This window comes from Etheostoma cragini, chromosome 2 (genome assembly GCF_013103735.1).
Source record: "Etheostoma cragini isolate CJK2018 chromosome 2, CSU_Ecrag_1.0, whole genome shotgun sequence".
NCBI lineage: Eukaryota > Metazoa > Chordata > Actinopteri > Perciformes > Percidae > Etheostoma > Etheostoma cragini.
Window position 1 is genome coordinate 14,079,030 of NC_048408.1, and position 17,302 is coordinate 14,096,331.

At 38.8% G+C, this 17,302-nt stretch overlaps 2 protein-coding genes and 1 non-coding gene across 7 annotated transcripts; 1 reads left to right on the forward strand and 2 right to left on the reverse strand.

Moving 5' to 3' along the window:
• The first annotated feature begins 1,003 nt into the window (after positions 1-1,003).
• Positions 1,004-6,836, forward strand: LOC117955418. 5 transcript variants are annotated; one of them, XM_034889940.1, is made up of 4 exons: positions 1,007-1,399; positions 3,301-3,800; positions 3,849-5,897; positions 6,345-6,835. In XM_034889940.1, the coding sequence occupies exons 1-3, from the start codon at positions 1,067-1,069 to the stop codon at positions 4,585-4,587; spliced, it is 1,572 nt and encodes a 523-aa protein (XP_034745831.1). In that variant the 5' UTR covers positions 1,007-1,066; the 3' UTR covers positions 4,588-5,897; positions 6,345-6,835. The 5 variants fall into 5 exon arrangements, with proteins under 5 accessions (XP_034745802.1, XP_034745813.1, XP_034745823.1 ...); XM_034889911.1 differs by having other exon boundaries at positions 1,004-1,399; positions 3,301-5,897; positions 6,345-6,836; XM_034889922.1 differs by having other exon boundaries at positions 1,004-1,399; positions 3,301-5,897; positions 6,348-6,836.
• A 4,432-nt stretch (positions 6,837-11,268) lies between these two features.
• On the reverse strand, positions 11,269-11,342 carry trnai-aau. The gene has a single exon. It is a non-coding gene; the product is annotated as a tRNA-Ile (tRNA).
• Positions 11,343-12,083: 741 nt separating this feature from the next.
• scpp1 (secretory calcium-binding phosphoprotein 1) lies at positions 12,084-15,556 on the reverse strand. Its single transcript, XM_034890278.1, has 9 exons — positions 15,290-15,556; positions 14,949-15,003; positions 14,475-14,522; positions 14,092-14,145; positions 13,950-13,976; positions 13,809-13,862; positions 13,465-13,506; positions 12,871-12,930; positions 12,084-12,786 (listed from the first exon to the last, which is right to left on the reverse strand). The coding sequence occupies exons 2-9, from the start codon at positions 15,000-15,002 to the stop codon at positions 12,274-12,276; spliced, it is 852 nt and encodes a 283-aa protein (XP_034746169.1). The 5' UTR covers position 15,003; positions 15,290-15,556; the 3' UTR covers positions 12,084-12,273.
• Between the last annotated feature and the right edge of the window lie 1,746 nt (positions 15,557-17,302).

Sequence of the window (17,302 nt, forward strand, 5' to 3'; positions counted from 1 at the left end):
TGGATATGGTGTAGGGTGGCCAACGATGCGCAAGCCATGGTTGTTCCATTGTTGCCTGAAAACATCCAGGTCAAGGTTAATCTGTGGCAGGTAAACATAGTGCAATGCCCACAAATACAGCTCATTTGTACAGTTAATGATTCCTTCACTTTCAAGGAAGGAGAAAAGCTGGTGGTACACATTTGTCGTTCCCCTCCAAAGATCTCCCCAAAGCCTCTCTATCCGCTGGTTATGAACACTTCTGCCCCGTATGGCACTTCCCCTTTCTTATCCACGGTAAGTGTTCATGAAGAAGCAAACACTGTTGTTTTCTCCCCCAGAGTCACACCTCATCCTAGAAGGCACCCCATAATTAGCAGTGGCTAGAACAAACTGATCAAACACAGCTCTACTTCTGTTATTGTCTGAAGCGTGCAAAAACACAATCAGTCTGCTGAAGCCACATATTCCACCATGGATCACTATTCTCCACCTAAAAAGGAAACAAAAAGGAGGTTATTTGTGTTCTGCATTAGATTAAATAATAAATTCAGGGTTCTACCTTTGCTCCTTTACAAAATGTATGGGTGTATTTAAAGTACGATTTGTCATGTACGGTAATGTTGATTAATCAGTAATACAAAATAAACACAGCAATCATATTCTCATAATTACAAGCTTCATAACTGAGGAAATTAGACACCTACATTTATAACATCTGTTTACAGTTCAATAGCAAAATAGGAAAAACACTACACAAAATGTTTTTTAATTAACTTATCCTAACAACATACATCAGCTTGGAGGGACAACGGAATGATCTACGAGGAGACGCAGAGTTAAGATGGATGTTTCATTAAGGTGTCTCTTATTGTTAAAATCAATCAGTCTGTTCCATAAAGACTAATTTTTAAATTAATACTGAAACAGGTTGTAAAAGGTTTACAATGCCTAAGTAATAACTTAGAATATCAGAAAAAACAACTGATGGTCAAACATTTCACTGATAAATAAAAATGAGTAGGCTTGCCTGTAAAACACATTAGTGGCCATTCGGCCAATCAAACGCAGGCGTGTACGTGAATTAATGTCATGGAAACAGAACGACGATCCGAGGAGCCTATATAAGGCTGCAGACCATTCGAATTTTTCACTTTGCATTTTGACTTGGGCTTCATGCAAATCGAACCTGTGGAAAACAAACTCTTTGAGTTTTAAACCGCTGGAGATAACATACTGCAAACTGATCATTTGGAAAAATAAAAGAACAACAAAGAACAACACAACTTCTGAATCACTAACTGTTGTGGTGAAAGGAAGAGCTTGGAAATGGCCTTTCGACTGCCTGGTGGTGGTATACCCGAGGAGCCCCTCCCGGATTTTCCGAGAGGACGCATCCATGGGTTGCACATGCTTGCAAGACAAGGTAAGACAACTTTTAGATTGATTTTAATTATAAGTCTAGCCTAGGCTACATAATTATCTCTGATTAATTTATGTATTTAATGAAAATAGCCAATCTTTATCAGTAGCTATGAAGTTGTGGAAATTGGTGTCACGTTTAGATTGTAAACGTGGAAAGCCTTTAACGTTAAGGCCTGTTGGAAAAACAGATGTTAAAACAGACTTTTACTTGACAATTTATCGTGTAAAATAATTACTTGCTAGACAGCATGTGTTTAATTTCGCGGGACATGTGTGGAATGTATCAACAATTCTTGTATGGATGTGAAAACACTGTTATTTCAGTTTGAGGGCAAAACATCTTACAAAATATAGCTAGTTACATTGAATTTGCAGAAAAAAGATGGCGACTGGGCCAAAATTCATAAAATGCGAAAAAAAGTATTTGAGTTGAGAACCATGGAGACGATGGAACTATTAGGATCGAACGTCGGGGGGTGAGGACGCGCAGGTGTAATCAAACCAGGACACTTTAATGTGTGTGGTCGGATCGCGGAGGTTCTTTGTTTAGTCGGTTAAATCTTACAAAGTTTTAAAGTTTATCAAATGATATTAACTTCTCTTATTATAATATCTATCCACGTTTTTTTCGACCTCTGGGTCTGGCAGTTGAACTGTGCTCTCCGTGCGTAAAAGCCCTAACGCGAGATTCTTTACTCGCCCAACAAATACAAAGCAATGTTCTTGAAGCCTAGCTACATCTTTTGATTATAACAATTATTGTTATTACCATTTTTATTATTGTTGTTGCTGTAATGTGCTCTCTATTCCGCAACTCTGATAAATACACCAGAAAACTTTAACAATGATTGGGGATTGTTATTTGATAAAATATGACTCTTCAGCCACATATCGGAATATTATGTAATATCATGTCAACGGTAATTTTTTCAAGTTTGACGGATCAACAGTTTGGTCAGTTTTTCAGTGTGAGCAAGAATAGTAAATAACGCTTATTTTTATATGAATGCAGCAGGAATTAATTCTCATGTCGTCACCTGTTAAAAATAAATGAGGAAAAACTGCACAATATTTGGCATTACTGTTAAAAAGGGTATAGCCTTTTGTCTGTTGGTGACTGTATGACACATGTATGTATGTATGTTTGTATGTATGTATGGAGCTAGATTGGTTTCTTTATTACACGCGAGAAAATAAATGAAGAGAAAGGTTTTGAGGGGAAAATGATCACACTAATAGCAAAAAAGCATTTTATGAGAGAAAAAAAAATATTTGATTTATTTCTGAGAAAAAAAAATCTCTCTCAAAATACATTTTCAAACTCTCGAATATATATATTTTTTGCTATCAGTGTGAAAAAAAATTCAAGACAGTGATCGCCAGATTGGCCAATAGGAACGTGGCCCTGCCCATGACAATATTTTCACATTGAGAAAAAAATCCTGAGATAAGAAAAAAAAAATTGCCCTTTGAGCAAGAAAAAAAATGTCACACTGATAGGAAAAAATATATATTTGAGAGTTTAAAAAAAGTATTTTAAGAGAAATTTCTTTTTCTCAGAAATAATTTTAAACATTTCAAATTTATATCTAAACTTTTTTTTGTCTCAAATATTTGCTATATAAATGAAAACCCTTTCTCTCAAATATTTATTTTCTTTCATAAAATGCTTTTTTTGCTATCAGTGTGACAACCTTTTCTCTCTTTACATTTTTACTTTTTTGCATGTAGTAAAGAAACAAATCTAGCTCCATATGTATGCTGTTCTTATTTTAACTTTAATTGTTGCTAATTAATAAACTAATAATTAATGTTATGAGAACTCCTTATTATTTGAAGTCACATTAAACATTTTAGTTAAACAAGACGTTTTACGTTTGATCTTTGTTTCCCTCTGGCCGTGTAGACAACTTACCACGTCCTGCAGAACCTGGCCCCCCCGAAGAGGAAGGTGAGTATAACATTGGTCACCGTTTTCCCCCTCTTAGAGAAGATGAACATCAATTTGAGGAGTGGGAGGATGAAGACTCAGAGGATGAAGACGACGGGCCTTACTGGTCTGGAGATCCTGGGTATGGCTCCATGTCAGAAAAGGACGAGAATGCAGTGGAAGAGGAGCAAGTGGATGTTGAAAATTGTAGTGATAGTTATGGTGATGGTTATAGTGATGGTGGTAGTGGTATTGGTAGTGGTAGTTATGGTTATAGTGATGGTTATAGGGATGGTGGTAGTGGTATTGGTAGTGGTAGTTATGGTTATAGTGATGGTTATAGGGATGGTTTTAGAGATGGTTATGGTGATGGTTTTTTTGATGATTTTAGTGCTGGTAAAGATTTTAGTGCTGGTTATATTGCTGGTTATATTGCTGGTTATAGTGATGGTTATAGTGATGGTTATGGTGATGGTTATAGGGATGGTTGTCGTGATGGTTCTAGTGATGGTTCTAGTGATGGTTCTAGTGATGGTTCTAGTTTTCATGAGGATTTCAACATCCTACCTTACTCCCCTCTCATCGAGCACTTCCCACCTCCAAGTTTTTGGCAGCAATTTAAACCACTGCGTCCTTCCTTTCCCACATTTAAGCCATTCCGGCACCTCCCATTTGGCGGTCCGCTGCACGGGCTTCCTGCGCTGCAAGTGAGAGAACCTGAATATGGTTGTCCCTCAGCCTCTCAAAGGTCACGCCTTTGCCTCAGGGAGTCTGCACACTCCTCTTCAGGCCTTGGCCCCTCCACAGACAGAAGAAGGGAAGACAGCTCCAGGGAGTCTGCACCCTCCTCTTCAGGCCTTGGCCCCTCCACAGACAGAAGAAGGGAAGACAGCTCCAGGGAGTCTGCACCCTCCTCTTTAGGCCTCGGCCCCTCCACAGACAGAAGAAGGGAAGACAGCTCCAGGGAGTCTGCACCCTCCTCTTTAGGCCTCGGCCCCTCCACAAAGAGAAGCAGGGAAGAGAGTGACACCTTGCAGGGAAGTAGGAAGAGGCTGAAGGGGAATTGTGAGGACAGCCTCAATGAGTTGCCACCCTCCTCTTCAGGCCTCGGCCCCTCCACAGACAGAAGAAGGGAAGACAGCTCCAGGGAGTCTGCACCCTCCTCTTCAGGCCTCGGCCCCTCCACATTCAGGAGATACTGGATGGTTCCTCTTGATAACATGCGAGGAACTGAAGATAGCAACTCTGATTAGGACAGAGTTTGGGACTGTTTGCTGCAGGATTGGAAAACCTTTGAGTCTAACGGGGTAGATAACTCCTTTGGTAGAGTATTGCACCAGGGCCTATTTGTACATATCTGGAAGCAGGATTGTCTCTTTGTAATCTTGAAGGCTGGCAAAGATTTACGTTTTCTTCCCATGTTTTTTGGCGGGGTTGGCTATGACTCAGGTAGCATCTAGCATCAGGGTTATTTTCTCTTTTGATTAATAGTTAGCTTTAATGGTAATGTACAGTATGTGGTACCTATATTAATTGCATTTATGTAGCACTTATATTCACACATAGATCAAGATTAACTTTATTGTCCCGCCATGGTGGAAATTTGTCTTGGGCACTTAACCCATGAGGCAGTCACATTAAAAATAAAAACACACAGACATGTATAACAAACAATAGATAATTTACCATACCACAAACCATAATATGGCCATGATGGTTTATGAACACAACATGGTGTCAAGCAGTGCTTTAGTTAAACATTACTCCAACAATAAAATAATAACAAAACAAATAAGTATCAGTGTAGAGATCACAAGCACAACAATAACAAATCCTTTACCACGCAAGGCACTCGCCTGACCATGGGGAGCAATGTGGGGTTCAGTGTTTTGCCCAAGGTATCACTTTTTAAACTAAGCTACAGGTGCCTATACCAGAGATAAGTGAACAATTATTTGAATATGTTCAGCAGAACTGCAAGGAAAATAGGGGACTTTGCTTAAAGATATGTAGTCTCTGTTAATGCTTTTTAAAAGCAGTTGATGCTGTTTGAACTGGCTTTTGGCTCATGTTTTTAATTTTGTGTTTGTAAATCTTTTTATTTCCATTGGTATTTAATTTCTTTTCTTCTTTTTAATTTGTCTGTTATTGGATCAAATGTTTTAAAAATATTTCTCATGTGAAGCACTTCGAGACTGTCTGTAAAACGGGCTTTATCAAAAAAACCTGTTAGTATTTGATTGCATTTATGTAGCGCTAATGGCAGCTAGCTACCGTGCAAGGCACTAGCCTGACTATTGGGAGCAATGTAGGGTTAAGCATTGTTGTTCTTTGGCTTTTTAACATAGCTGTGGATGCCTATCCCAGAGGTAAGTTAACAATTATTAACAGAAATTTCACTTATTGAATAGTTAAGGCATAATGAATCTTACTCCTTGTTATACTGTCATATATATTTCTATGTGTTTACTCTGGACCAGATGAGAAGGATGGACAACCACAGGACTGGGATGACTACAAGTCCAGCTAAAGAGCAGTGGTTGCCTTTCTTTCACTTGGCCAAGTAAGTAATCCCCTCACTAAAGCCGTCTACACATGATCCGTAGCAAGAGAGGCAAAGCGCAGCGCAGGAACGTTCTGGAATTGGTTTTACCTTGAAAGGTCAAAGTTTAAATAATTTGAATTTTGAGTGTATAACGGCAATTCCGAGCAGTGTGTGACGCCAAGGATAGCGCTGTGCCTAGCTGGCACCACTCTCTCCATAGGAACACAATAGAAAGGCCAGCGTAGAGCAGTTTTGCCGTGGCGTGCTACAGAAGTGCCAGCAGGGACATAAAGCAGTGATAAGTTAACTCTACACATGTGGATTATATTTATTACAGAAATCTTTTTGCATATTATTCCATTGTTTATCATTCTGTCACTGGAGGCCAAACTCAGCAAAACAGCTACCAACAGTGCAATATTGTATAGCTGTGTTCAACATTACTCACAGTTTTGTCTGTTTTAGCAGGGCAGGATTCCTCTGGGATATTGGCACTCGTCAGGCAGCTGAGAATGGATTTCAACCAACCTATCATCTCAGGCAGACCCAGCACCACAGCAGACCACTGGACCACGGACGTCAACCAACCTATCATCTCAGGCAGACCCAGCACCACAGCAGACCACTGGACCACTCTCAGCACCCTACTTGCTTCCAGGCACCAATTACGAGCTGAAGACCCATTGAAGACTACTATGAGCTCCTGCCCGACCAGCACAGAGGAAGTTGTCACCGTCTGCTTCTTCTTTTTCTGTGCTCGTGGATTTGGGAAGCACCTCACACACACAGGAAGCAGTCACCACAGACACAGAGACTGAATTAAAATATTATAAAGTGTTAAGTTTGTGAATTTAAACACAGTATGTTAGTATATACTGTTTATCTACTTACTAATGCAATACATGTAAGAAAACTTTGTAAATGTTTCTTTTTACATATGTAAACAATATTTCATTTCTTATGTAATTCAGAAATAAATATTGGTCAAAATGTAATCTAGTGTGTTCTGATTTTCATTTGACTTAACGCATTACTTTGTTGTTTTTAACTATCTCATTATTAATGTTGTTTTAAATAATTTGGTAAGAATGCAATACATATTATGTACAATGATCATAATACTTCATGTGGATATAAATTAAGTAGGTGAAGCTACATTCTAAAGCATCTCTAACAAACTTACAATTGACATTTTGGAAACTACAATCATAAAATCTATATTCAATATCAGACATCTAGAATCTGAAGGGCCTTGACTTGCATGCAAGACACGAGAAAGATGGTGCTTCACTAATCCATCAATAAGAAATCAGCTACACAGTGCTTTAAGGTAAAAACAAGAGTGAATTTTTCCATTCGTGAATAGTATCAAAAACGTATACAGAGAGAAAAGCTCTTAAAGGAACAGTCAAAGCTTGGGGCCTCTACAGATGCCTCTGGAGAGCTGGCTTATTGCTGTACAAGAGTAAGATATGAAAGGCATTTTAAGAGATATGATATAAACAAAGAGGAAAATCAGGTCTGAATATACTCCCACAGGAAAGCAGTGTAAATGCTTAGCTGCTTGGTATTTATGCTTTTTATCAACCTCAGCACGTACTGTGAATACAGCACAAAACAGTCCAACCATTGGTCTACTCTTAAAAACTAATCAGGGCATCTTATAATTAGTATCTCACATGTCCATGTCATTTGGTTTTGACCAGGATGGTCGTGACCTCAAATGTCTATAAAGGCTTGTTCTCAAAGGAGACGAACCCCCTTCAGATATTTACGAGCCGTCCCTTTTAGCCTTCTACACAATCAGCCCTGTTGACTGAGAGCTGCGGGCTACTCATCACCTCCTGTTACACGCTAAACAACCTGTGGGGGGGAAATGTGGTTCTTGACATGAGAGAGTTGGCTAGTCTCCACAGTAGTCCCTAATATAAGAAAAGTGGTCATATTAAATAAGTGCATATAATAATTGCAATTGCATTACATTTTAAGTAAATAATAAATAAATACATAAAGAAATAAAGTGAACTTTTTAAATTATGCAATGGACAAAATTTTTATCAAAAATTAACCAAATATTATGAAATGTTGTTTACCAGTTGTATTCAAATGTCGTTACAGTCCCCACTTTGTCAAAAAAAATTCAATGAAAGTGAATTAAAAATAATGCAGAAAGGAAATTGTAGAAAGTGTATCTATAATATTTCATTTTAACATTCAGTAACTTTATGACGCATTTCTATATGTTCCCATTCATCATTTCTATTTTATTGTGTTCCAAATGCATCATGTATGAAGGGAAGCAAATACTGTACATTTCAGCATGTAGTCAGTCCTTAATGTGAATAAAATGTTTTGCTTTTTGTTGTGTACAAATGACAAATATCCAGCAGGTGGAGCTGTTTACTAATTTTCTCCATCACTGTCCTTACAGGCAGCGCGGCTGCAATATGCAGTGGCCGAATAAGTTCTCAGGTTCCTTATATGTTAAGTACCCATAGGAATATTTCATTACTAGTAATTAAGGTTCTGTTTTGATCTCAAAGTACAATTATATAATATGGCTTTATGTTCAGTAATATATAATTATGGTCAGTAATATACAGTATAATTGGAGTAATGTTGCTAGTGCATTGATGTGCAAGCACAATTTTTAGAGAGCTAATTTTAATAACTTCATACTTCTGTGTAGTTTAATATTTAACAGGTGTGTCAAACTCAATTTAGTTGTTGGGCAATAGGCAGCCCAGTTCTCTCAAGTGGGCCAGACCAGTAAAACCATTGCACTATAACTGATTAATAATAACTCCAAATGTGTCCTTGTCTTTTAGTGTAAAGGGTATAAGTGCATAGTGAACTATCAACTTTATTTACAAAACAAATGATGAACAGCCTGAGATATCTTAATAAAGACAAGTGCAATTTGAATTTGAAAATGTTTTTATTAAATTCCCTGGGCAATGAAAGGGGCTCTGAACACACCGGCACATTTATCTCTGGGAAGAAATCTGAACTGGTCAAATTTTTTTGGGAAAACCAGACGTACTGTGTCCGCTTTTTTTTCTTTTTGACAAGTATCTTTTTCCCTGATGGCTTCTGCGTGCTGCCCTTATTAGCTCTGTGTGTGTGTGTGTGTGTGTGTGTGTGTGTGTGTGTGTGTGTGTTTGTGTTCTGTAAGAGAGAACACCATGTAACTGATGCTCCCACCAGGCCATGCTAGACTGTACAACTTGAATGTGGGCCAGTAGCCACATGACAGTAAATCTGCTGGGACCAATAGTGCCAGCATTAATGTGTGCTGCTTACCATTGATAGGGGGGTGTAGGACCAGGTGGGAATAATACCATCATGAGAGTACATTAATGTAATTTAGAACCAGCTATGAACACAACTAATTGACTTGCTTTACAAGTGTTAGAAATGTCTTAAATGTAACATTGACATTGTGACACAAGTTTTTTTACTGTTCAATTCTCAGTTTGTGTATTTCAAAGTCATACATGGATGCATCATACAAATCATAAATGACTTTGTTTTGCAGCAAATCATGTGCACAAGTGTTTATTGACTGGTATTCAGAGTCGGCATTGTGTGCATAGCAGTGCAGCATAAAACGGGGAACACTCTCTTTTGCCGAACCCATGTGACATGATATATGAGTAATTTATATAGCATACCACTTTGTTCTTGACACAAGCTTAAAGTAACCACATACTCACATGCCTAGCATAGGCTAATCTAGATACTGTCATGGTTTGGGGTTTTTGTTTGGGGTATTTTTCCCTTTTGGCCTTCCCTGTGTTTTTGTCCCAGTTTTCTCCCTACTTTGGTGTCGTAGATTCTGTCTTTGCTTCCTTGTGTCTGTGTGTTCTGCTTTATTTTGGTAGTCAGCTTCCTGTCTTGTCTTGTCCTATCTAGTCTAGCTTTACTTTGTTTGTCTGATTGTCCTGCCCCGCCCTATTGTGATTCACCTGACGTCTCACCTGTTCCTCATTACCTCATTACCTTTTGTATTTAACCCCAGTGTTTCCTTTGTCTCTTGTCAGATCATTCTTGTTGTTTACCTGTCTATACGTCACCCTGTGCAGCTTTCCCGGGATTGTTCCTGCTCCTCTGGATTGTTTTCCATGTGAGTTTTCCGTGACTCTTCCCCTGGAACCCTGTGGACTTCGTGCTTGCATTATATGGGACTTTGCCACTTAGTTTTGGATCCCTGTGTTTGTTTTTGGGCCTTTGTTAATAAACTCTAGTGCACCTGTTCCCGCCTGCCTGCCTCTTCTCTGCGTTTGGGTCCTCCATATCTCCTCAACTTGTAACAGATACATCTCATCTAGAAACTAACACATAGAGCACAGGTGCTTTTTGCACCACGATGGATGTCTTTCAGGTTTAACTGTAACGCTCACCGACCGTAAATCCTCACTTATACTCATCATAGACACCACTCCATAAATCATACTCAGATGTCTCTATTACAGGTCTGCTTCAGCAGTTACATATACACACAATTATGTAACTTTATTTTATTTACAGTATTTCAATCTTTAGTGAAACAAACATTTGTATAAACATTATTTTCAAATGTATGAAGTGTATTTGGGAACTATTTAGGAGGTGTGACACCCTATATGTACTATGTAAACAGTTATCAAGTATTCCATTTGAAAGAGAGATAACATGTGTTCCTTAAAAAAATCTTTGGACAGCTGATTTACTTTTGTAATATCCCAAAAGTGGGTCAAAAATGATCTGTAGTCAATTCATTAAATTCAGCTTTGAGCGGCATCTTTACACATTGTCACAATGTTTTTACAATCTCATTTGATACACTGTTATTATAAACATATTGAACACAAAAAGCATTCATTCAATATAATTAAATCATCAATAGTAATGATAATATGTAAGGTTTACTCTGGCTTGCTACAATATAATGAAACAATGTATAATGTTAGAGGAGTTGCTGGCTGAGGCACAGAGCGGAGGACCCTCCCCAGGCTTACAGAAGTGGTTTAACCTTACTGCTCAGCAGCCAATGGGAGCTTAGGATGCTCACCCATTCAAAATGGAGAAGTGACCAAATGGCTCAAATTCAAATGAAATTAACACTTAAACAACACTTAAATAATTTACGTGTAATTTACGCGTTGTTTACGTGTATTTTGCGCGTTGTTTACTTGTTGTTCACATGTTCATTACGTGTGAGAAATCACGTGTATTTGAACTTTTTGGCTTCACGTGTATTTTAACTGTTTGGCTTTCCATAGTATAAACTACGCCCCGGTTTTGAGCGTTGAAATCTTTCTGCGTAAACAAACGAATGACACGTCGAATGGCTGGAGAAAGTTTGCCGCAACTTCAACAGGAAAAAGGCCACGTTAAAAAGCTGAAGTGGCCAGTACGGGGATCGAACCCGCGACCTTGGCGTTATTAGCACCACGCTCTAACCAACTGAGCTAACCGGCCGATGGTTCATATACGATTTTAGTCAGAATATAACAGGGGTGAAGGCGATAATGCTCAGAGATTGGCCATGGTGAGTATCTGTGTCTGTGATAGACGAAAGAGAGAGATGAGCTTTAATACATATATACATATAAAAAGCGCAGCCCACGACTTTAGTGTGAAGCATAGGCTACTGGATTTTCACATTAATCAATATCTCCAGTTATGCAAAAGGCGTGCGCCTATTTCTTGCCAACCCTCATGACGGTTCCCCAGATATTTTTTTTCCCACCTTGGTGTCTCACACAAATGTGGGAATAATGGTCTATTGTTGTAGCATTTGGTAAGAAACAGTTGGTTTATTATTTCCCACATGGCTGACATTAAAGGAGCACCTAAGATTACAATTAAAATTAAATGTATTACTGTGATACTTCAAGTTAAAGTAGGCTACAAAAGAAGTGGTTTGCAAAAGAGCCCATTTAAGAATGACATTACATCATATTATTGGATTGTGGATTATGTCTTTATCAGTTTAATGTTGCCACTGGTAAAGGTAGAGCATAAAGTGTTCTAACTGTAGTTGATTATATATATTAAAAAAAAGGAAAGTTTGGGGTCCCTTGATGGAAGTGCTCCCCCCGCAACCCCGATACTGGATAAGCGGACGAAGATGGATGGATGGATATATAAAAACATGCAAGCACCCAATACCATGGTTATAGTTATTGTTTATTATTATCAAAACAAAGGAAATGCTTAGGCTGCATCATCACTACAATAATAATCACACACACAAAATCAATCGGCTGCAGGTAAAATTATGGTGCTAAAATCAACATTCAGAAGCGATGGGCAAGAGCAAAAGATATCACCCTGAAGTCTTCAGGCAGATGGTTTAATCACGCTTTAGTTCATAGTGGGAACACTTAGAGTGGCACCAAGTACGTCATCATCTCCTTAGACTTAACTCTCTTTCATCCTCATCTGGCACCATCAGATTGTCCACTGAGTAATGAGCATCGTCTCCTATATCCTGGAAGAGATCTTCTTCACTTTCACAGCTCTGAGTTCCATTGACACAGTCTTGGGTTTTGATTTGTTTCAGCTCGGTACTGTCACTGGGATTACTGTCCTCTGCGCTCATGCTGGCATCACTGCTGTCACTGCTCTCACTGGTCTTGTTGCTTTCACTGCTGGTGCTCTCGCTGCTGGGGCTCTCGCTGCTGGTGCTCTCGCTGCTGTCACTGGCGGTCACATCAGCAATTTCACTAGTGTCTGCGCTGTCTGTGGGATTCTCCACCAGCAGCAGGTTTGTGTTGGTCCCCTGTTTGAAAGGGGGGCTGGTGGAGGTATCGGTGGGCTGTTTCTCAGTCAGGTAATCTGATTGACCCTTGACCTCTGTGCTGCTGTTGTCCTCAGCGCACAGGACTTTGACGACACTTGCAAACACTCGATTCCAACTCTGGTGCAGAGAATAAGCAGAGCATGGTGTTAGTCAACTTAAATCTCTGCAGGACATAGTTAAAAACCCAAAAATGTATCCCACCTTTCGAACGTTCTCCTCGCTGCCCATGCTGTCATCTCTGGTTTCAGCTATGGTGTCTGTCTGTGGACATGCAGGGAATAATATGAGCTAAGAGGAGACCAGAAGGATGAACATACATTAACAATCGGCATACAGAGCTGGTTTGACAACCCTTGATTTGAATGAAGCTCAGCCCAAATTCCTTCAAGAAACTTCTAAATAAACAACAATCCCCACCATCTCTCTCTAAAACTATTCAGCTGTAAAGAGGTGTTCACTTTTCAGTTAACCAACCAGAATTGGCCACACAATTCATGATCCAATCACAACATGCAATCCTGCTGTAAATGTCATCTCTCCTTGCTATCAGCTGTCTTTTCAGGCAAACGTGCAACCCTCATCCTCCCCTTCCACCTCTGGGCATCGTCAGCCACGGCAACTTGAGTTCCTTTTCATCGGGGGGGGGAATATGTCTAGCTCCTCTACCCCTTTAAAATATTTTTAACAATGTGGTCTAATCCCCAAGACTCTGGACATTTCTTATTATGCACATGTACCATCAACCTTTGCACACAGAACCTGATGCGAAGTCTCTCCTGATTGAATTAATCTTACCCCATCTTCCTCATCTGATTCACTGTTACTCTCCTCGGAAGTCTGTTTGTGGAAAAGAAACAGAGCATTTTAGAAAATAGTGGGGGGCCGGGAGGTGGAGGGGGATGGGGGGGAGGGGGGTTCACAATGGAGAGTGCAGTACAGTATTTCTTTTGTCTTCTTAATGTAAATGTTGCATGGCAGTGGAGGACACAATTCTATTTTATTACATTTATCTCTATTTTTAATATTAGAGCTGGAACTATTACATCCACAGCCTTTAAAATATGATGAATTTAGGGTTAAGAACCCAGCGATAATGGATTTTTGTGATACCAATGCAGAAAAAGAAGATTGCCACCCACCTTGTCATCTGATGTGGATTCCAATGATTCTGATTCTGACTGTGAACTCTGACTCTGTGAAGTATATACGAGGTGAATTTAGACACATTGACCGCAGATAGATTTATTTGAATAGTGGATCAATAAATTAAAACAACTTACCTGACTTGAGGTACTTTCTTCAGAACTCTGAAACAGAAATAGGAATGCATACCTATTTAGATGAAAATCAGCAATCAAAAGTGATACAGCCAAAAGTCAGCTGAAAATAATAGTTTCCTTTTTACTGAAATAAATACCTTACCTGAAGCTCTGAGGTGTCATTTTCCGTTGATTGGGAAACAGACAAACTTTCAGTCTGGGAAAGAAAAACAAAGTAAGCACAAACCACAATGTATTTAATTATAGCTTATGACTGCAACACCGATAATCATCCCATTCAAGCTATTGCTGCATGTGGTGCAGCATAATAAACAATAGTGTCTGAAATAGTAATTGTCTTGAGGTCTGGAGAATCTGGCATCTCTTGTTAGGTTTTCTGCTGACTTTGTCAGAGAAGCCCAAACTGCCTGCAAATGATTATTGTGTAAACAGTAGTCAACAATAGCTGAGGTCCTTGGCTGTAACACCAAAGGTAAAGTAAGTCTATGATATAGCTTTAAGGACAGATTTTTAGAAAGCACTTACCGAGTTTGAGTCAAGCTCATTTGATTCCAACACGGTATTGAATGAAATCTGTCAAAAGGAAATCGCAGGTCACATGGTGGTTTTGGGATGTGCAGAAAATCAACGTGGATCAATAATATCTGATTAAGTTCCTCTAACATGCTTCTTTAACTTCGGAATCTCCCTGCCTTGCTGACAGAAAGGCCAGCAGATATTCTAAATGTGGAAGGCACTTCTCATATTTACATTTGTGCCATTATGGTTGCAACAGAAAAACTGGCCAATTACATTAATATTTAAACGGAAGGAAATGCACAACACAGAACCTGATGCCTTTGGTTGGAGACTTCACTTTCTAATTCACGTTAAATAACAAGCATTATATATAAACGCATCATCAGAATCAACCAGATGTTTGATAAATGTGAATTCAATTGATTAACATTTAAATTGAAAAACCTGTGTTAATTGCTTTTTTCTGTTTTTCATACTTACTGGGTTGGCAAAAGCTGTCCCAATCAGGCACAACATCATTATGGTCACCTTCATTCTGTAACAGGCATACAACAATATGTGATTATTATTGTTACAAATTTGATTCAATTCAATTTAACATAAACATGTTAGTATAATGAGCATCTCCCTTTACAAAGTTGTTCTTCTTGCACTTAAACTGCTACAAAGGGTAAGAAAACAGAAACTTAATTTAACAACTCTTAACACCAAAGATAGTTTGGAATAATGTTAACCAATAATAACATATCAGCAACAGTTACCGTGTAGCAAGATCACTTGCTAAAAAATAAAAGTAATAAAGTTAATATATGATCAATTACCTTCTTGTCCTTTAGATTCAGAGCTGGTGTTAGAAATGTCCTCAGCAGTCCTTGTTCAGTGTATGTAGGAGCAAACAGGAGGACCCAGTACTTCTTCTGAGGCACTTATGGAAAGCTGGTGGTTGAGGCAGTAAAAGCACGATGTGTGGATATGTTGTAGGAAACTCCAAGGACAACTGCATATAAGTAACCTTAATTGAAACGATTGCATCACTTCCTTCCGGATGTGTCTCCACTGTCGACATGCAAAGGTGTATTTGTTCCGGGGAGCAAGCTCAAAACAAACACGCACACACACACTGGCATGATAATGATTGCACATACACACCACAAATACACGCACATACAATCACACACAGATGTTTCATTCAGTCCCTACACGCCCTCCGCCCCCTCTTCAGTCTTCAGTGAAATATAGAGTAGCATACTAAATCATAGGGTTTGTGGCATTTTAAGAAAATAAACTCTCCCACTCAGAGAGGGATGGAGGGCCAGACGGGTCGTGCTTGCTTCCGGTGAAGTGGATTCATTTCATTCTTTACTAATTATTTACCAATGGTTGTATTGTTTTCATATTATATACATATGTATTTTATTGTTTGTTTGCTCAAAGTGAGACTCAAAATGCATTAGAATTTACATTTGAATAGGTGTACCACACAAACACACACACAAGCACGCATGCATGCACAGACGCACGCACTGAATTCATAAATGATAAACTTTATTATTTAAAAATGTAAAAATATATCATATGTAACTCCTTGTCCTCATTGTTACATGATGTTATTGGAAATAGGACTTCTTCTTGGAAATAGGGCCTGTACAGTAGAAAGCCTAAATAAAGACTTCTATATTTCCTCCCTGAGGCTTACAACTGTTTCCTGGATATCCATATATGGTCAGACCTAAAATAAGATTACAGAATTTCTTGTTTAACCTCACTTTGGATTTCAACTGTTAAAAAGAAACATGTAATTAGACTGGATGTTCACCAGTCTGGAGCTGTTTGCCAAAAACCACAGCTACCAGTTGTTGCAAGGTCCTGCTTTAGAAAAGGGGAGGAGAGAGGATGGTGATTGATGCTTGTTGTGGCACACAGACCGACAGTCAACAGTGTCTGGCCTAACCTTTACATGCTTTAGTGCAGTGATTCCCAAAGTGGGGGTCGGGACCCACAGGGGGTCGCAAGCCAGAGAGGGGGGGTCGCAAGTTGATTTCCAGAAATAAATGTTGTTTTCACTAACGATTAGAAATAGCATATGTTAGCCATGATTTCAACACAAGATAAAACTGTTGTGTTATTTTATGTTGTCAGTATGCTCGTGTTTGGATATGCCTATAGTGCGTGCGTGGTTGCGCACATTTTTTATATTTGTGTTTAGTGGGGGGGTCGCAAGTCACTTGCACCGTTACTTTGGGGGTCGTGAGCTGAAAGTTTTGGGAACCCCTGCTTTAGTAGATGTACATGACTGATACAAAATCAAATCAACAGATAAATACAGATGCATTCTAATAGGTTAAGCCACCCAACAGCATGTAAAGTACAATTCACCTCAGCTTTACCTATAGTAAAATTAAATTTATGCTTACACATTAAACCATATCATGTTGTTGATACACGAATAACAGTTAAGCTTCAAAGTTCACAGTTCACAATCTCACCTCAACCTTCATTTAGTAACTGTTCTGGAGCTCTGCATCTTCATCTGCACAGTTTGCCCTGTTGTCACAGAACTGTGAGTGCTCAAATAAAAAATAAAATGTGAACATACCCATTTCCGTTACATCATTTGCTTTGATGGGAAACTGCTTTATCAAATGAAAAGTAGTGTGTTATAATGAGAAAAAGCAAAAAAAAAGAGAAAAATCTTGCAATAATATATCTATTAAAACTCTTCCTGCTGGCTTTAGCAGCGGATGAATATACTTGAAGTTAATAGTGGCAAACATTTGTCATATTGTTAATCATCAAGTTCCCTCATATATTTCAAAATATTCACATTTTGTCAT